The 21,380-nt window shown below is 36.5% G+C and overlaps 1 protein-coding gene across 3 annotated transcripts in view; it reads left to right on the top strand.

The window, feature by feature from the left end:
* Epha6 (EPH receptor A6) overlaps window positions 1-21,380 on the top strand; it is an 895,033-nt gene that overhangs the window by 729,269 nt on the left and 144,384 nt on the right. For all 3 annotated transcript variants that reach the window (XM_075950396.1, XM_075950493.1, XM_075950569.1), the window contains one exon: window positions 7,162-7,223. In XM_075950396.1, the coding sequence (XP_075806511.1) occupies window positions 7,162-7,223 (62 nt within the window). The remainder of the gene's footprint in view (window positions 1-7,161; window positions 7,224-21,380) is intronic.

The following is a 21,380-nucleotide window of genomic DNA, read 5'->3' as shown; positions in this document are numbered from 1 at the left end:
GCCAATGTTAGAGAGAAAACTGCATGTCCTCCCTCATATGTGAAGCTTAGCCTATAAGTTACACGTGTATATAAATAAACAAATGCATAAAAAGGAGAACAAAAAAAAACATAATAAAAAGACAAAATGCTCACTAAAGAGTTCACTATACAGGATGCTTTGTGTAAGACTTTTTAATTCTTTCTCAAGGTTTAGTACACTTAAATGCCAAATAAACTTTTAAATGGAAAGTGTCCGCTGAGAAGCTGCTCCCCTATTACAAGTTTTTTATATTTAATTATTTATTTATTAAAGATATCTGTCTCTTCCCCGTCACAGCCTCCCATTTCCCTCCCCTTCCCCCCTCCCACCTCCCTGGTCAGCCCGAAGAACAATCAGGGTTCCCTGCCCTGTGGGAAGTCCAAGGACCTCCCACTTCCTTCAGGGTCTAGTAAGGTGAACATCCAAACAGCCTAGGCTCCCACAAAGCCAATGCGTGCAGTAGGATCAAAACCCATTGCCATTGTTCTTGACTTCTTAGCAGTCCTCATTGTCTGCTATGTTCAGCGACTCCGGTTTTTTTTCAGACCCAGGCCAGCTGGCCTTGGTGAGTTCCCGATAGATCAGCCCCATTGTCTCAGTGTGTGGGTGCACCCCTCGCAGTCCTGAGTTCCTTGCTCCTGCTCTCTCTCCTTCTGCTCCTGATTTGGACCTTGGGGTTTCAGTCCAGTGCTCCAATGTGGAACTCTGTCTCTGTCTCTTTTCATCGCCTGATGAAGACAAATATCCAGGAGGGTGACTATATGTTTTTCTTTGGGTTCACCTTCTTATTTAGCTTCTCTAGGATCACGAATTATAGGCTCAATGTCCTTTATTTATGGCTAGGAACCTATTACGACTTTTAAACCTGAATTTTAAAACCTGAGTTTTAAATTATATTTTCAGCAAATGTTTCAATAGGCTATAGTATTTTACAACACATTTTATTCTTTAAACAAGAATTTTAGTTACTCAAATTTATAGAGTATGAAGACCATTAAAAGTACATTTAAAATATCATAATTTTTAATTTATCATAAAAATGAAATCTCTAGAAATACTGTTTTTCTCTCAAAAAAAACTCAGAGTAGCATGCCAGAAATTTGAAAACACTGAGAAATGTCTTTTTGTTTCACTGTATGTTATGATTCTAAATAGTATGTTGATGAATAAATATACTTTTTAATTTTAATTAAAATAAATTACGTCACTTTCCTTTTCTTTTTCTTGCTTTCCCAGGTATCCTCCCTCCAACCTCTCCCCAACTCTCAAGTAGATAACTTCTTTTGCTTTATTATTGTTGCATACACACATATGTATGTATACATATGTATGTATACATATGTATGTAAAATGTATATGTATGAATTGTGTACATATGTGTATCTATAGATATATGTAAGTACAATCATTTTTGTTGTTTATGTGTATATGATTTTAAAACTAACCACTTTAATACTAAACAGCCAAAAAGGTTGTTTCTGAAAAGGTTGGGAAAGGCTAATTCTCCTTCTTCCAGCAGGCTTTAACTGCCTGTAGTTCTTTGTCTAGGTAAAAAATACTTTTCTTTTAATTATAAAAAGAGCCAAGAAAATGTTGCATAATTCCAATATACAACAACAAATGACTATTCCCATTACAAAAGTCAAGAACTGAGTATAGTTAGGAAAAGTAGGACCAAATAAGGATCAGAGCCTAGCAGAGCAAGCAATCAGAGGGCATCAGAGTCTCATGACGTCAGCTGGTGTCCAGTAGCCCTCAAGATCTATTGCCTGTGGAAAGCGGGGTCTCACTTGGTCAAATCCACTCAGTACCTGCTGCTTCCTCATTGAATGCCCTGCTTTTGGGGCATCTCCCCTATCCTAGCATATCAATTATCACTTAGGTTTCACAAACTTCAATCAGTGGCTTCTTGATTCCTCTTTGCAGAGAATCTGACCCCGGAACACCTTGCGTGGCCTCAGTGACTTTCTAGATCCTATATGCAAGCTTCCATTACTCTCATCTTGGCTTCCATTTTGCATGCCTGAAAAAAACAATACCACATAGGCCAAATTCTACTGTCCCTTAACCTGGCTTACTTAGACCATAGCTACGTTAGCATACTATACCTTTCTGTGTGAACATATAAAAATGCCTCCCAAGGAAGCCATTTTCTAACCAAGGGTTCTATTATCCAGTGAATTTACACTCATATCCAGAATTTTCAAATTGGTGGAGTTTTACAATCTAGGTGCTTTCCTAATTGCCCCAATATGAATTCTGTGCTCTGTGATAGCTCTAATCTCTTTAATGATTACAAATTTCAAATGCGTTGTCTGTACTTGTCTTTGTTGCAACTTTCAAGTTAACCCAGATCCCTTTACTTACCAAACTGCAAGTTTTTAGACATCATTCTGCTCTATCCAGCTATAAGTCTAAGAGTAGTGAGCAGTAACCACTTGTATGCCACCTTGAAACTTTCTCCCCTGAACAACTCAGTTCGTTATTTTTGAATTCATCTTCATTAAAATTTTCAGGACACAGACAGAATACAAAGATCCCCTGCTAAATTGTAACATGAATGGCTTCCTGCCCAATTCTTGACAGAATCTTCACTGAATGAAGTATTTCAAATTGTGAAAACCCAGTTGGACCTAGAAATCACTGTGTTAAACAAAATAAATACTGCCTTCCTTCACTCTACTGGGCAATGTGGACTGGTATATCTCAGAGAAGCTGAGAGGGTGTGATGACCAGAGTTTGGGATGAGTAGCAGTGATCTGATGACCAGTGGATAGCCAATCACATGGGAGCAAGAAGTTCTGATGCCACTGGACAACAGAGTCAATATGATGGACTAGATGTTTCAGAATTCTGGAAAATGACTTTAAATGTTTTCACTATAAAAAATAAAAAAGGTTTAATGAGACAGATATTATCCTTATTGAAATATTGCTCAATGTATGTGTATGTTGAAACTTCACATAGTACCCAATAGGTAACTTTCAAGCACTACTGTTAGTTCAAAGTATTAAGTTAACAATAAGTTTAAATTTTAATTCATAAATTTGAAATATCGTAAGATTCGAAGTCATTGAGGAGGAGTTTTGTTTGGAAGAGGTTCTGATCCATACCAGGAAACACTTTACAAGTAAAACGGTTTCCCAATTTTGGTAGTTACCATGTGAATAAAAACAATAATATAATGTATTATATCTTTTCAGATTTATATTACCTATATCTGTGGAAAGTATTGCATGGATAAGAAAATTATTTCATTTTTCATCAAACCCAGAGGAGATTATAACCGCAATTCCCTATCTATAAAACAGGCAGTGAAGAAGAATAGATGAGATAACTGGCTTTAGAAGTAGTGAATTGCAAGTGGGTAGAAAGAATACTGGCATTTTGTCAATCCGAGTTACTGCTGCAAGTTTACAACCTGGTAGACAAAATATAGACATGATTGAATGTTAAGTAAGCTAGAATGATTTAAATCTGTAATAGAGTTCTGAGGTTGTTGAGATTTGTTCCGATTCTTCATTTTACTGGCTGCACATTAGAAATTGCAAAACTGATTCAAAAAGCCACATCCATCACAGACTCATTACTTATATAAAAATGGCAAATCTCTGTAATCCTCATCTTTCACAAACCTTCTCAGAAGAAAACCTGTTTCACCAACAAAGTATTTCTCTGAGGTTTTTATAAGAAAGTCAAAGAATGTCTTTGTTTTCATTTTTCTAATACCATCATGAGAAGAATAAAGTCTTATGATCATATGGATTCTGCAAGCCTCCTTTATGGAAGTCATTACAGGTGTTGAGAGTATTTGAACATAAATAATAAAACATATACATATATTTATGCACATATATATAAATTATACATATACACACATGTTTCCTAAAATTCCAGCTGAAAGAAAATAGTTATTGTTGTCTATAGTAGAAAAGGATAAAAAGGAATTTTGTGATTTTCTTCAGAATATAAGTAAGTGATTTCTCAGATTTTGATTCTTACATAGTTAAGACTATTCATAATAACATCTGGCTATTTATAATTTTGCAATCTTGAAACAAATAACATGGGATAGCTTGGGAGATTTAACATCAAACTAATGAACTTTCTTTAAATTAAGTGGTGATCTTGAAAAATGACTGAGGTTAAAGCATCTTGGGGCATGCTCATTGTTTTTAGCACAGTTCAATCACTAAGATGATGCTGTGGTGGGAGGCATTTGGGGCAACAGACTAAAATTTACTAAAGGAAAGGAGCTCAGATATTTTTGAAAATTTAGAAAAAAAGAATTGATTATTTTCAAGTATATCCTCTAAGAGCAGTCACATTCTTAGAATATATATATGATTTACATATGTAATTGTGCATATTGAAAAACTGAGTCAAAAAAGGAATGTGTACCAAAAAGCTTCACTTACCTAAAATGGAAATAAAGAATAGCACCTGAATTTTTATAAGTTCCCTTATTCCTATGTATTTTTTTTTCTCAAATTGCAATAGGGACTACAAGTTTGCCTTTAACCTTCACATTATAACTACATATTTCCTATAGAGAACCATTAGGAAATAAATTACAGCTTAAATTCTGATAGTAGTCTGAAAAAAAAAACCACAATTCATTAGTTCAGCCACTCTCAATGGAGAGTTTTGCATAAAATGCAAAAGAACGGCTCAAAAGAAACTTTTAACTTACAAGAAACTGGGGGAGTCGTCATCTAATTCCTTATCATTCTAAATGAGAAGTGAAACTTGTCGCTGATGGATTTTAAGACTGCCAGAAGTAACTACAAATGGGTTATAGATAGAACTATGCCCAGAGTGCTTTGAATTCACACAGACGGGAATCTTGCTGAAAAGATTCAGTGCTAATTTCATAAGGAGAGTGAAATCAGTAAGAAAACAGAAAGTGATTTCATGAAGCACCTACCACACTCTTATCTGTAGGAAGTGACCCCGAGAAGCCCAGTGAATGAGACTACAAATTCCTACAGAAAAAAAGACAAAGCAAGACAAAGGCCAAGCACAGCATTACATAGCATACACAACAGCAGTGATAGGGATCTATTGAAAATGTCAGCGTGAAGGCTAGCAAGGATATACAGTGTTTAAATACAAGAGGAGGTATTGCAAAGAGGAACAAGCTGAGAAATAACTCTGACAGGTGAGTAGCAAAATGGAAAGCAGAGGCAGAGTTGGACAATGAAAATGATGACAGCTGGTAGAACAAAGTGGCAAGGTTGACTAGGAAAGCATCCTTTGCTGGAGAGAACAGTTAGCTAGACTAGACTTATAGATATGACCCACTCATCTCTTCTGAGATGCAGTTATACTATAAAGGTTCAAGGATCCAAAGCATCAAATGGAATGCCTAATACTGCCAGCAGGCTCAAGAAACATACTTTACTTCTCTATCCCTCAGTTTCTTTATCTGTGTAATAAGGGTGTAGCAATGCAAGGAAGTGTTTGAATTCTAACAAAACTCATATTATTGAGGAGTAGAAACTTTAACAGCAGTCAGTGATCAGGAGCTATTACAGAGGTATAAAAAATACAGAGGGGGCATAATTCAGTGACTCAGCATTCCTCCTAAGCACTCAAAATCCACTACTATTCTAACTTGAATATTTGCTCGGAATTTGGTGTTGAGTTACAAAGATAGCTTTTGATTTTCTCTACTTTTCCTACCTAAGTGTTGGTCTTAGATTGCTATCTCCTGGCTCTCTGAAGCCAAGGAGCCAATAAAAGACAGAGCGACCAGTTTTCAGGCTGCAAACCAGGTCTTCTTGACCCCTGTATATGAGAGTGCTGACAGTTCATCTCACCTCTAGAATTGACGATATAGTTCTTTGTTCATATGGGTAAGATTAATAACTTTTAGGAGCATTATAGAGCATAAGTTAATATTCTCTCCAAATGGAAAAATTCCTTTGGTTTGAATTCTATGCATGATAAATGGGGAGCTTTATTGCACCTTTTAACCTTTAGCTCATCTTTCTTTAAAATATACATTCAAATGTAAAATCTAGCATTTGCATACATGGAAGCAATTTATTATGGCTACCCTTTCTAACCTGCAAGGCTTTGAGATCAGGAAAAAAATGTTTGAATTACAAGTCCAACATTTTCATCATTGGCATTGGCAGAGACAGTTTTTTGTGTGTGTCATAAACATAGCTATATTCCATTCAGATTGAATCATCAAGAATAAAGAAAGAAAAATAAGCATTGATAGATTTCTATTTCAGGTAAATATCATTTTTTTACTCAATTGAAATTTTATCTTTTAAGCCTGTACAATTGTACATTCTCTTCTTTGAAACAAATCGAAGTTATTTATGTCAAATATTCTGCATAATAGAGATGTATTGGGAACTGTAGCAATTGGTGTGATAGAAGGAGAAATAAATGATGCTCAACTTGTGATCTTTGCTTCTGCACTAAACTACAAGTCAGAGTTACCTGTTTTTCATGCATTGCCATTGGCCCTCTGATGATCAAATCAGTGCACAATAAAGAGATGATCAGGCAAGCGTACAGATCCTGCCCAGTATGCAATATTCATCAACCTACTGAAAATTATTCTGCATGGAATCCTTTAAATGGAGTCTATATCTGATCTTTTATAAGTAGTCAACGAAGATTTATGAATTTCTCCTTTCTACTTTGATTTAGAAATAATTTAGTAATTTCAGAACTACCCACTCTAAGGGTGAAAAACGTGCTGCAATATCATGGAAGCTGTGCCACAACTGCAGAAACAGAGGTGGTGGCTGCTTAAGTGATGACTTTAGTGTCCTGGTTGTCATTTGTGGGAAAACTAAAGGACAACACACACACACACACACACACACACACACACACACACACACCTATACAAGCAATCGCTAGACATTTGTAAAACATGTTTAATTCCTTTGTCACTCAGATGGCAATCGGTGGCCCTTTGTGAACTCAAAAACAAATAATGGTATAGAGGGAAAAAGGAGATGCATATATGAGTATACTTTCATAGAAGAGGTTGAAGAGTGAGCTTCACTTTTTAAAAACAAAAATACATTAGCTACTGCAGCTGGAAATCCCTGCCTGCAGCACATCTCTCTGTGATTGCCCTAATAATGCGTGTTCCTTGCTCTCTTGCAGGCCGACCAGTAATGATCGTGGTAGAGTATATGGAGAATGGATCCCTCGACTCCTTTTTGCGGGTGAGGTGCTCTTTTCTGATGCCATTTAAATAAGCTATTCTTATTATACTTGAAGTAATTCATCATGGATTAATTTCTACATAATATTAAGCATGGGTTTTCAACAGAAATGGCAACATTTTCTCTGGGTGAATTATTATGGTTCTATGATACATGAAAGCATTACTGAAGGGACAGGATGTACACTTAATAATATAATTGATTTCTCCTATAAATTTACTTGCTATATTAATGATTATGGTATATATACCATAAATGTTTCTGCCATCAATTAGGAAGTAAAAATAAAACTCAATTGCACTTATTCATGAAGCCATATCACATTTACCAACTTAATGTGATATTTATACATTTTCTAAAGTGCTGAGTCCTTACATTGCTGTCCCATATTCTGTCAATTTTGTCCCTCATGTTCATTTGGCTATCTAAAGAGGAAAAGAACAAATAGCATTCCTTTAGCAATGATATCTCTTAGAATAAAAGGCTAAAACTCATTCTGTTTAAGATGACTTCACATGAATATATAGTGGAACAAACAAAAGCTAGGAATTTCTCAACATTATTTTTTGAAGTGTATTCATCATGTTAAGTGTCGAAGCACCACAGATGCTAGGAAAATGCCCATTGAGAGTGGCAAGTGAATGAAATATGAAAATATTCACTGAAGCCAATGTTTTTATCCTCTGGAAAGGTGATGTATATGCATGTCGGTGAACTTTTTAATGTATCCAATAAATGGCATAAGTATTATCTGTGCTTATGAAATGTGACTGAGACTTTTCCATTTAGAATGTGTTGTCTTTCTTTATATTTCCACCTCATTTTCTGTCCCTTGCTATTTGAGCATTTTCTGTTTTCATCTTGTCTGTCTCCCTTTATCTTATTTCTACTTATTTTGCTTGATTCTTGTCCTCTTCTTCCGACTGCTCTCAATGTTAGTGTTGATGATGTATCATCTGTCTTGTGACTTGACTCTATGTCCAGATTTAATCCCTAAAGCTGAATTCAGCAGCATCTTCGGGTTGTCATAAATAGAAACTACATCCACAGCACACACTCTTGACCAAGTGTGCTCTTTAAGGCAAAATGCAATTCATAGGCTAGGGGCATGAGCTGTTTGTTCTCAGTTGTGCCCACTTCAGAACGTTCTACCTTTAAATTTTACCTATAAATGCTCTAAATTATTTTAGAATTTATCTTGGCCACCTATGGTACTTGAAATACACATACACTTATGTCTTTCATTATTTTTGTCCCAAACATATTTTTATCAGATATATTTCAAAATGACTCCTTATCTCATAATGTTTGGCATAGGTGGGTTTTACATTTTTTAGAACAACTACCCAAAGCAAAATATAGCAGCAAATAATGAACAGACATTGGATTTAAATTAGAGCTAAAAATTGGAGCAAATGGCTGGTAAAAAAAATTAAGTGGAAAATGTTAGTTTAAGATATACTTTTTTTATGTGTCATTTTATTTATTTTTTTTTATTGAGAAAAGGAAAAAAAAAGTTTCCACCTCCTCCCAGCCTCCCACCCTTCCCCTCTCCCCCTACTCCTCTCCCCCTCCCTCTCCAGTCCAAAGAGCAGTCAGGGTTCCCTGCCCTGTGGAAAGTCCAAGGTCCTCCCCCCTCCTTCCATGTCTAGGAAGGTTAACATCCATACTGGCTAGGCTCCCACAAAGCCAGAACATGAAGTAGGATCAAAACCCCGTGCCATTGTCCTTGGCTTCTCATCAGCCCTCATTGTTCGCCATGTTCAAAGAGTCCGGTTTTATCCCATGCTTTTTCAGTCATAGTCCAGCTGGCCTTGGTGAGCTCCCAATACATCAGTCCCACTGTCTCAGTGGGTGGGTGCACCCCTCGTGTTCCTGACTTTCTTGCTCATCTTCTCCGTCCTTCTGCTCCTCATTGGGACCTTGGAAGCTCAGTCCAGTGCTCCAGTGTGGGTCTCTGTCTCTATCTCCATCCATCACCAGATGAAGGTTCTATGGTGATATGCAAAGGCAACCTACTGACTGGGAGAAGATCTTCGCCAACCCCACAACAGACAAAGGTCTGATCTCCAAAATATATAGAGAACTCAAGAAACTAGATTTTAAAATGCTAATTAACCCAATTAAAAAATGGGGCTCTGAACTGAACAGAGAATTCTCAACAGAAGAAGTTCAAATGGCTAAAAGACACTTAAGGTCATGCTCAACCTCCTTAGCAATCAGGGAAATGCAAATCAAAACAACTTTGAGATATCATCTTACACCTGTCAGAATGGCTAAAATCAAAAACACCAATGATAGCCTTTGCTGGAGAGGCTGTGGAGGAAGGGGTACCCTCATCCATTGCTGGTGGGAATGCAATCTTGTGCAACCACTCTGGAAATCAGTGTTTTGGTTTCTCTGGAAATTCGGGATCAACCTACCCCTGGACCCAGCAATACCACTCTTGGGAATATACCCAAGAGATGCCCGATCATATGACAAAAGCATTTATTCAACTATGTTCATAGCAGTATTATTTGTAATAGCCAGAACCTGGAAACAACCTAGATGTCCTTCAATGGAAGAATGGATGAAGAAAGTCTGGAATATATACACATTAGAGTACTACGCTGCAGTAAAAAAACAATGACTTCTCGAATTTTGCATGCAAATGGATGGAAATAGAAAACACTATCCTGAGTGAGGTAACCCAGACCCAAAAAGATGAACATGGGATGTACTCACTCATAATTGGTTTCCAGCCATAAATAAGGGTCACGGAGTCTACAATTGGTGAACCTAAAGAAGCTAAATAAGAAGGTGAAACCAAGGAAAAACATGTAGTTATCCTCTAGGCTATGGGAAATAGACAAAATTGCTGGGGAGAAAAGTGGGATCTTGGGGGTGGGGTGGGATGGGGGTAAGGGGAGATGGGGAGAAAAAAGTGAGAAGGGGAGGATGGGGGGAACTTGGGGAAACAGGATGATTGGGATAAAGGAAGGCTGGATAGGGGAGCACTGAAGCACAATTCTTAGTTAAGGGAGCCACCTTAGGGTTGGCAAAAGACTTGAACCTAGAGTGGCTCCCAGGAGCCCAAGGCGATGTCCCCAGTTAGTTCCTTGGACAGCTGAGGATAGGGAACCTGAAATGATCCTATCCTATAGCAATACTGACGAATAAGATATACTTTTTATTCTACTGAACAAGGAACAAATAATAATATGTACAAAGAATCAATTACATAATTAGAAGGTATGACATCCTATATCACATGTTTATAAATGGTATATGTCATGAGTTAACATTTCAAAACTAGCATTTTTCAGCTCTAATGATACATCAAATAGGTAACTGACAATCTAGGATGAAGCAAAGCTTTTATCGGTGCTGGCCCCATTAATACTGCTATGAAAATCTGGATGGCTAGGCTACGTCTCTGCCTCATACTGGCTGTGGGTCCTTAGGGATGCTGGCAGCTTCCCTATGTCTTCTGGTCCCTGTGAATAATGGCATTGTAAAGAGTACCTACCTCCTAAAGTTGTTAAAAAAGAACTTTATTGACTGTTGTAGAGTTTATAAGAAAAGATCCACACGTAAATCTTCATGACTCGAAAAGTGATGCGTTTCTATGCTGTGAGGTCTCTTGATTAAACAGGTATTTGATTCTCCTTATAAGACACCATCAACTCTGCATGCAGTGGATATTGCCTCTTCACATGCATGTTTCACTAAAGTAAAAATTATATAATTTGGAGTATACAGAGAGCACTAAAAGATCTAAAAATTAAATGACCTATTTAATAACTGGGCTAAAGAAAAGAAGAAATGGTTCTCAAAGGTTGAATTACAAATGGCCGGTAAACCTATTATTCTTCGCCATTGAAGAAATACAAATAAACACTACCTTAAGATGCCATCTCACGCCAGTCATAGTGGCATTCATAAAGAAAACAAATAACAAATGATGGGAGGGATGTAGACAGAAGCTAACCCCTCATACACTGTTGGTAGGAGCATAAACTTATCCAGCCACTATGAAATCAATATGAGGTTAATCAAAAACCTGAAAACAGAACCACCATATAACCCCACTCTATGCCCCTGTATATTTATCTGAAAGACTCCAACTCAATGCAGCACATAGATATTTGCACATCAGTGTTTATTGTAGAACTGTTCAAAATAGCTCAGTAATAGAACCAAGCTATGTGTCTGTCAACAAAGTAACAGCTAAAATGTGGTGTGTAGAGCCAGTGGAGCTTTTTCAGTTATAGACAAGAATGAGTTATGTTATTTGCAAGAAATTGGATACAGCTTAAGATACTCATATTAAACTCATTGTCATCTCAGAATGACAAATATCATATTTTTCTCTCATGTGGTATCGTATTCACTGTTCTATTCCTGTTAAGAGACACCATGACCAAGGCAGCTACTTTAAGAGAAAGCATTTTAACTGGTGACGTCGTTACAGTTGTGGAGGGTTAGTCCATTACCATCCTGGCAGGAATTATGGCAGCATGTAGGCAGGTGCTGGAGCAGAAGCTGAGGACTGCATCCTGATGCACAATCAGAGAGAGACTCTGAGCTTACATGGACTTTTGAAGCCTCATAGCCCACTCCCAGTGACACATTTCCTCCTACAAGGCCACACCTCTTAATCCTTCAAGTCCTTTCAAGTAGTGCCATAACCTGGTAACTAAATATTCAAATATGTAAGCCTACGGGGAACATACTTATTTAAACATATGTGTCCTAGATTTTTACAAAGATGCATAAAATCATATCTGTATATATGACATAAAGTCGATATGAAGCTATCTAGGGGGAAATTGAACTGCTGAGAGGAGCAGAGGGGAAAAGGAGAGGGCAAGAGGGAATATGGGGTGATAATTCAGTGTAAATTGTATACCTGTGAGAAACTGTCTTTCTGTAGCCCAGTACTAGGTACAATGAATTAATTCCAAATGGAAAATTAATAATTTTAAGACAGCAAATTGTAATAGATGTGTAAGTCAAAGTGCTTTTTAAAGAAAATATTAGAAATACTAAGTCTATAAGCATGCTGGATTTTCCTTCAAAATAAAAAAAAAGAACCTTACATGGTTAAAATACAAGAAGAATCTGGGCATGAATGTTCATATCTGTAATTTCAGCAATTCAAAAGCTGAGGCAGGAGGATTAAAATGAGTTCAAGACCATCTAAGGCTACATAGGTAGCCCTTATCTTAAGATAAAGTGAAAAAAATGTAACTAGACAAAAATAAAAATGAGGACAACAATTGCCACTAACATCTTTCCCTTCCATAACATCTTGTTTCCTCTTTGGTATCATAACCCTTCTCCAGGAGCTCAAAGTGTGCCGTATAAACCCGCATCAACAGTGGGCACTCAATTCTCCTTGCCAGGCACAAATAAAATATATAAAAATACATATATATATATATATATATATATATATATATATATATCCCATAAATTCTGAAAAGCTCAGTCATTTTTCCAACCACTGCTTTAGAATTTGATAATCGCAGCTTCCGTGAGCACAGAAAGCAGGCAGTCACTGAATGTACTACGTGGTGGGGGAGCCAGACATGGCTCATTAATAGCCTTCTGTGCTTACTGGAGGCAGAAACATTTCCCTTCGGTCTCCCACACTGTCTGAAAATCACTTCAATTTGCTATTTTATTATGAAGGAGTTGTAGCACAACTAAGTACAAGATTGCAACCCACTTCCACTGCCAGTGGCTGGCTGGCTGACTGGCTCCAGATTCATAAATCTAATGCTATTTGGGTCCTTGGGGACATTTTTCCTGATACATATTACCTGTGGGATGCTTGGTCAAGAGTTCAGGTGGGTGTGAAGAAAGAGAATTGGGTGTGTGTGGTACTACCTGTGCTTTTGGTTTAAAAATACGATGCATTACACCCTAGTGAGGAAATCCTAACTCTGACTACCAAAATCATAATGTCACATAGTTTTCTGCCTTTGGCAATGGAATAAACTCGTGATAATTAAGTGAATTCTTAATCATCACCCCTACTCAGTATCTCTTCTGTGACACAGATAAATTTCATAAATAAGATTTGTAGAAACTGAACAAATACTGTCAGTATCTAAACCTTACAACTTACATTTTGTAACGTGTGTGTAGCTTCTTTGTCGTAAGACGTAATCTCCCAGCAGACTGACTAGTCATCTGGCCATTGTACAAGCTCTCTGCCCTCTCTTCCACTAGGTTTCCTGAGCCGTAGGTGTAGGGGTTGCAGTGTGTATGTACCAACTGGGACTAAGTACCTCACATCAGTGGGTCTCTGCATTTTGGTCAATCATAGATTTCTGTAATGAGCTCCATCTGTTCCAATATGAAGCTTCTTTGATATGCTTTCCTGTGAACATAAGGACAAGTATTTAAATTGCAATTAAAATTATGCTGATCTGGGAAAGTGGCAGTAGTAGATGTCTCTCTAAGATCCATGAGCTCACTAGGCACTAGCCACAGATAGTAAGCTAGGTTTACAGGACCAAATAGGATTTCCCTCCTGCTGAGTGAGCTGTAAGTCCATTTAGACAGCTGTTTGTGACAACCGTGATTTAAGTACCAATAGTATACCTTTAGTGCACTGTCTTGTCCATGGTTGCCATGGTGGTCCATGGCATCACAGCTGGTAAGACTACTGGAGCTTTCCTCCCTTAGCAGCTTGTATATTATTTTCCAGTACCATGAAAGCCAGTCCTGGAGAAGGAGGCTTTGGGGTCAGAGCCAGGTCTAATTCTTTACTGTTTCAGAAGCACATGATGTATTCAGCAATAGGACTCGCCTTCAGCTTCAAGGGAGGCAACCAGGGGCAACACAAATAGATTATAATGTTCTAAAAAACCTCTGGGAGACACTGGAATGACAACTTGGAAAGAGGTTTCTTATGCTTAGTACTGGAGATTTTGTTAAATCTCTGGGGGGAGGGTGCTGTTGGAGAAGACTGCTTGTTGGTTCTCAGCCGCCCAGCTACCTGAAATAATCACACAGAAACTGTATTAATTAAATCACTGCTTGGGCCATTAACTTTAGCTTCTTATTGGCTAACTCTTACATATTAATCTAACCCATTTCTATTAATCTGTGTATGGCCATGTGGCTGTGGCTTACCAGCTACAGTTCTGGCATCTGTCTGCAGCTGGGCCTCATGGCATCTCCCTGACTCCGCCCTTCTTTCTCCCAGTATTCAGTCCAGTCCTCTCTGCCTAGCTCTGTTCCACTCTGCCCTGCTCTGCTATAAACTCAAAGCAGTTCTTTATTCATTAATGGTAATATCAGCATACAAAGGGAAATCCCACATCAGAGACCATTATCACCTTAAATGGCATAATGATATAATTTCATTTAATTTGCATATGCCTTTATTTTAAATATTTATTTATTGTAATTTTAGGTAAAAATATAAAACAATATAACTGAAACTCAGTGTCGATTAGCCAGTTTTACCTACTTATATCAGCTCCTGAAAATCATCATTCTAATTTCAATTCTTAAAGTTATTACATATATTATATTATTAAATAACATACTTAGAATACATAGAAGGACATCATGCATATAATGCAATACCAACAATATCTTCTAAAATAGTATTCTTATATATTTCAGAATGCATTACTAAAAATTTCATAATTGTTTTCCAATTCTTTTTTATCAATGGTTTTGTTTTCTACTATTAAAAAGACCTAGATATACCTCAGGAATATGAGTATTTAATAATGCATATGCATTCATATCAGCATTTCAAAAGCAATGCGAGTCATTTGAAGTGATCCTTGAACAAATGCAAAGCAAATATTAATTTAAAAAATTAAAGGGATCTTTTAAATATTTATGTCCTCAAATTATAAATCTAGTAAAGATGGCATTTTACCTTCTGCTAGTTATTTATTAATAATGAGAGCTGAATTTTATCAGCATACTTCTCTTGAAAATTATGTGTGCCTGGTTATATTCATGCAGAGGCACAAGAATGAAATTAATCTGTATCATAGTCATTTTATGTTCAACAGTAAAAAAATTGTACTTACTGACTAATAATGCTTCAAACCATGAAAGTTATAGTTGAATCTTATCTTAATTAATTTTAAGAGGAAATAGGTGAAACTTAATGCAGATCATTGTATTATTTGGCATATCTGTTCCAACTTAGCAATAAAGACAATCTAAAATAACTATGACAATAAGTATTTAATTTTGGGAAAGAATGGTATACTAGAATCCATACAAGGCAGGCTTGACTCTTGACAGAGGTTTCTGTCCTGCCCAGTCCCACAGCCATTCAGTCCCAAAAAAACACACAGAGGTCTACATTAATTATAAACTGGTTGGCCCATTAGCTCAGGCTCCTTATTAGCTAATTTTTACATCTTAAGTTAACTCATAATTCTTGTCTGTGTTAGCCATGTGGCTTGGTACCTTTTATCATCAAGGCATTCTCATCTTGCTTCCTCTGTGTCTGGGTGATGACTACAGACTGAGCCTTTTGTCTTCTGGGAATTCTCCTGTTCTGGTCACCCCACCTATATATCCTTACTGGCTTCTGGCCAATCAGCATTTTGTTAAACCAATACAACCAACAAATCTTTATAGGGTACAAGACCATTGTCCCACAGCACTTGACTTTTCTGGTTCCATTTATTTTCTTTTTTATTCTTTTCTCCCCCCCCCCTTTTTTTAGGTTGGTTGCTTTGGGTTGTTTTTTCTTTTGCCTTTTTTTTATTACTTAAAAGAATATTGATCCAAATTACCACTCCCTCCCCTCCTCCTAGTCCCTTTCCTCTCCCTCTACAGATCCTCCCCCTGTGGGTTCTTGGGCATTTTTCTAGAGCCAGGTTTCTTGCTAACTCCATACAAGCAAAAAAGATACAATGGAAAATGAAAGCATCTTCAACAAATGGTGCTGGTATAATTGGATGTCAACCTGTAGAAGAATGAAAATAGATCCATATCTGTCACCATGCACAAAGCTCAAGTCCAACTGGATTAAAGACCTCAATATAAATCCGACCACACTGGACCTGATAGAGGAGAAAGTGGGAAGTAACCTTCAATGCATGGGCACAGGAGACCACTTCCTAAATATAATCCCAGTAGCACAGACAATAAGAGCATCGATAAATAGATGGGACCTCCTGAAACTGAGAAGCTTCTGTAAAGCAAAGGACACAGTCAATAAGACAAAAAGACTGGCTACTGAATGGGGAAAAAATCTTCACCATTTATTTTCTTTTAGATGGAGAAGATCTTTACTCTCTTAGCCTTCTTTTTATCTTAAGTCCCTGGGTGACTTTATATTGTTTTAATTTATACAAAATAATATATTTCATTGTATCATTTTCACACTTGTCTGATTTTTTAATTTTTTGACTAAATATTAAAGTATTAATAGCTAATATTGGAAATATGTCTCATTAAAATTTTAGTGTTGTCATATGTAGTATCACTCATCCTGTTCCATAAAATTAGCCTTTACTAGTCTGATTTTTATTTCTCCTTTTACATGAATTTTGATGATTGTTTTAATTTTAATTTTTTGAGAATTTCATATACGAGTTCTGTAATACTATATCATTACCACCCTTTTCCAATGCCTCCTGAGTCATTCTCATTCCCTCTTGAATTGTGACCTCTTCTGTAATTATTACTTTCAAAACTTTATATACATATATAAGCTACTGAGTCCAATTATTGTTTCCTGGGTATAGATACGTTAGGGCTGATTGTTTACTCTTGGTAAAACTACCAGACACAGAACACCTAAAGAAATCTGATGCTCCCTTCCTCAGCAACAACTGACTATCTGTAACTCTTCATCTAGCAGTTTTACATTGTGAAACTTTTCACATCTGTGCTGCCATTTTATTGAGAATTCATAGTTGCAATATCTGTATCAAGTCCAGAAGACACTACTGGGTGACAGACATCCTGGTATTCTGAATCTTACAACATTTTACCATCCCCCTACTCCCCTGCCTTTAGGATGTTCCCTGATACTTGAGTGTAGGGATTGTGTTATAGATGTCCCCACTTACACTAGGACCTCACAGTCACTTATTTTCTATACTTTGACTACTTATAGATTTCTGTAATACCCTCTGATGAGGAATAAAAGCTGCACCTATCTGTAGGCATAAGGGTAAGTATTTAGAACACAACTTAATCTATATTCATTTAACAGTATAAGAGTAGGGTTCTCCTCTGCAATATATAACCTCTCTAACCTTCTTAGAAGGGTTTACAGTAAAAGATACAAGTTCCCTAATATTGAGTGGGCCTTAAGTCTAGCTAGGAGGTCCTTGGTTACCCATAAAATGTGTTACTATTGCACCATTGAAAGTATCTTGTCTGGGCTGTCGTTGTTGTTTCTCAGAGGTCTTCTGCTGTAAAGGACTATTGATAATGTTACCTTTAGCTATTTTCATAGCACCTTCTAGTACGATGATAACTAGCTCCCAGGGATGAGGCTCGCAGGTTACAACCAGCTTGATTTCCCCAACTTCTGTGACAAAAGTTTGTGACATCTAATGAAATAGTATTTGATTTTAATTTCTAGGACACAACAAAGACAATACAATATTCCATATTGTTTTGGAGGTTCTCTTCAACTCTCATGATCAACAATTTGAAGGGAAGTATTTTGTCAAAGGCTTTTTCAGTATCTAATAAGATGATCATATGTTTTTTTTTTCTTTCACTTCATTTATATAGTGGGTTACATTTAAAGATTTTCATATTTTGAACCATCCTTGCATCTCTGTGATGGAGCCTACTTAATCATGATGGATGATTTTTTATTTTATGTGTTCTTGGATTCAGTTTGCTATTTTTTATTGAGCATATTTGCCTCAATGTTCATCAGTGAGATTGGTCTGTAATTCTCTTTCTTAGATGAGTCTTTGGGTGATTTCTGTATCAGAGTAACTATAGCCTTGTAAAAAAAAAGTTTGGCAATTTTATCCATTGTTTGAAACAATTTGAAGAGTATAGGTTTAGCTCTTCTTTGATGTTCTGGTAGAATTATACACTGAAATCATCCGACCCTGGACATTTTTTGGTTGGCGGACTTTTGATGACTGTTTCTATTTTATTAAGGGTTGTAGATCTATTTAAATTGTTTATCTGGTCTTGATTTAATCTTGGTATGTGGTACTTATCCAGAAAATTATCAATTTATTTTAATATTTTTCAATTTTGTCAAGTACAGGTTTTATTATTTTTTTATTTTATTGAGAAAAGGAAAAAAAGTTTCAGCCTCCTCCCAGCCTCCCATTTCCCTCCCCCTCCTCCCACCCTTCTTCCCCTTCCGACACTCCTCTCCCCCTCCCTCTGCAGTCCAAAGAGCAGTCAGGATTCCCTATTTTTATTATTATTATTATTATTATTACAAATTTTCACCTCCTCCCATTTCCCTTCCCCTCCCCCCATTCCCCCTCTTCCTCTATCTCCAGTCCAAAGAGCAGTCAGGGTTCCCTGCCCTGTGGGAAGTCCAAGGTCCTCCCTGCTCCATCCAGGTCTAGGAAGTTGAAGATCCAAACAGACTAGGTTCCACAAAGCCAGTACATGGAGTAAAATCAAGCACAGGTTTTAAAGTATGACCTGATAATTCTTTAGATTTCTACAGTGTCTGTTGCTAGGTCCCCCTTTTCATATCTGGTTTTCTTATTTTGGGTATTCTCTCTGCCTTTTGGTTAACTTGGCTAAGGGTTTGTATAGTTTATTGATTTTCTTGAAGAACCAGCTTTGTGTTTCATTGATTCTTTGTATGGTGTGCTTTGTTGATTTTATTGATTTCAGCCCTCAATTTTATTATTTCCTGTCATCTGCTCTTCCTAGATGAGTCTGCTTCTTTTTTTTCTAGAGCTTTCAAATGTGTTAAGTTGCTCATGTGAGATTTCTCCATTTCCTTTATGTAGACTCCTAGTGCTATGAACTTTCCTCTTAGCACTGCTTTCATAGTGTCCCATAGGTTTGGGAACGTTTTGTATTCATTTTCATGGAATTCTAGGAAGTCTTTAACTTCTTTATTTCTTCCTTGAGTCAGGAGTGATTCAGTTAAGTAATGTTCAATTTCCATAAGTTTGTAGACTTTCTGGAAATAGTGTTGTTGAATTCTAAGTTTAATCCGTGGTGATCTGATAAGAAACAGAGGGTTACTACAATTTTTTTGTATCTGTTAAGGTTTTGCTTTTGTTACCTAGTATGTGGCCAGACCTGTCTTATGGTGCGAATGGGGTGTTGAAGCCTCCCACTATTAGTGTGTGGAGTTTGTTGTGAGATTTAAGCTTTAGTAATGATTCTTTTGCATACATGGATGCTCTTGTATTTGAGACATAGATATTCAGAATCGAGACTTCATCTTGATGGATTTTTCCTGTGATGAGTATGAAGTTTCCTTCTCTATTTCTTTTGATTGATTTTAGTTTGAAATCTATGATGTTAGGTATTAGGATTGCTACACCCACTTGTTTCTTAGGTTCATTTGATTGGAAATTTTTTTTCCAACTCTTTACTCTGAGGTAATGTCTTTCTTTGGTTTGAGGTGTGTATACTAAAAGGATGGGTCCTGTTTTTGTATCCATTCTGTTAAGCTGTATTTTTGTAGGTGAATTGAGTTCATTAATATTAAGAGATTTTAATGACCAGTGATTGTTAATTCCTGTCATTTTTCAGTGACAGTGTTTTTGTGTTTTCCTTCCTTGGAATTTGCTGGTGTGAGTTTATCTGTTGCCTCTGTTTTCATAGGTGCCCCTAACTTACTTGGGGTGAAGTTTTGCTTCTAGTACTTTCTATAAGGCTGGATTTGGGTACAGGTATTGTTAAATCTGGTTTTGTGATGGAATATCTTGTTTTCTCTGATTAGAATGATTAAAGGCTTTGCTGGGTTTAGTAGTCTGGTCTTACATCTGTGGTCTCTTAGTTTCTGCAGCACATCTGTCTAGTACCTTCTGGATTTCAGAGTTTTCACTGAGAATCAGGTATATTCTGAAGGCTTGCCTTTATATGTTACTTGGCCTTTATCCTTTGCAATTCTTAATATTCTTTCTTTATTGTGTATGTTTAGTGTTTTATTATATGGCAAGCAGATTTGGGGGGGGTCTGCTGTGGGACAGTGGTCTTATACACTATAAAGTTTTATAAATTGTACTAGTTTAATAAAATGCTGATTGGCCAGTAGCCAGGCAGAAAGTATAGTAGGTGTAACCAGAGTAGGAGAATTCTGGGAAGAGGAAAAGTTCAGTCTGTAGTCAACACAAAGGAAGCCAGACACAGAGGAAGCAAGATGAGAATGCCTCACTGATAAAAGTTACCAAGCCATATGACTAACATAGACAAGAATTGTGGGCTAATTTAAGACATAAGAGTTAATAAGAAGCCTAAGCTAATAGACCAACCAGTTTATAATTAATATAGGCCTCTGTGTTCTTGATTTACATAATTAAGTACTGAAGTCTTTGAAAATATACACAGATTCTACAAATCCTTCCCAGAGCAACACTGTCGTACTTCAATGATGTTCTGCCCCAAATACAAGCCCATACAACTTTAAATTTTCTTGCCTTCATATAAATTCTGTACATAAGTAACATAGATTATGTTCATGAAAACCTTACCAAAAAGTTTAAAAAGAAAAAAGTCCTAAGTTTAATAGTAAGCTTGATATGCTTAAGTTATGTTATATTCAGATCCATTTTAAGTTCTTCAATATAATTCTAAAATCTAGCTGCTATGTTTTACAAATCCATATCTGCTTTCCTCCCTCAATTTTGTAGGAATATAAAAAATGACTTTTGGTTTCTGATTCTACAGGCTGCCTTCTCTTACCTATAACTAAAACTACAACTTTCTAATATAAATTAAAAATTCATGATGACCACTACATCATAATATTAAGATATTAATAGATACATTGAGATATTTATTAAGCATTCATAAAAATTTTAGACTTTCAATGGGGAAACTACAAAAAAATCACAGACTTATCAATAGAAAATAAGCAATGGTTTTTATTTTTTTCAATTAGTATTTTACTATTTTTTCAAATCTACAAGTAACCCTCGCTGTTTCTTTTTGAGATTCAAGAACATGCCAAACAGTCATAGCATGGCTGATTTTCTGATTCAGAAACACATCCAC

The sequence above is a fragment of the Microtus pennsylvanicus genome, chromosome 1 (genome assembly GCF_037038515.1).
Source record: "Microtus pennsylvanicus isolate mMicPen1 chromosome 1, mMicPen1.hap1, whole genome shotgun sequence".
In the NCBI taxonomy this organism is placed as follows: Eukaryota; Metazoa; Chordata; class Mammalia; order Rodentia; family Cricetidae; genus Microtus; species Microtus pennsylvanicus.
Note: the sequence above shows the minus strand (reverse complement) of the source record. Positions and strands in the feature narration are given on the sequence as shown.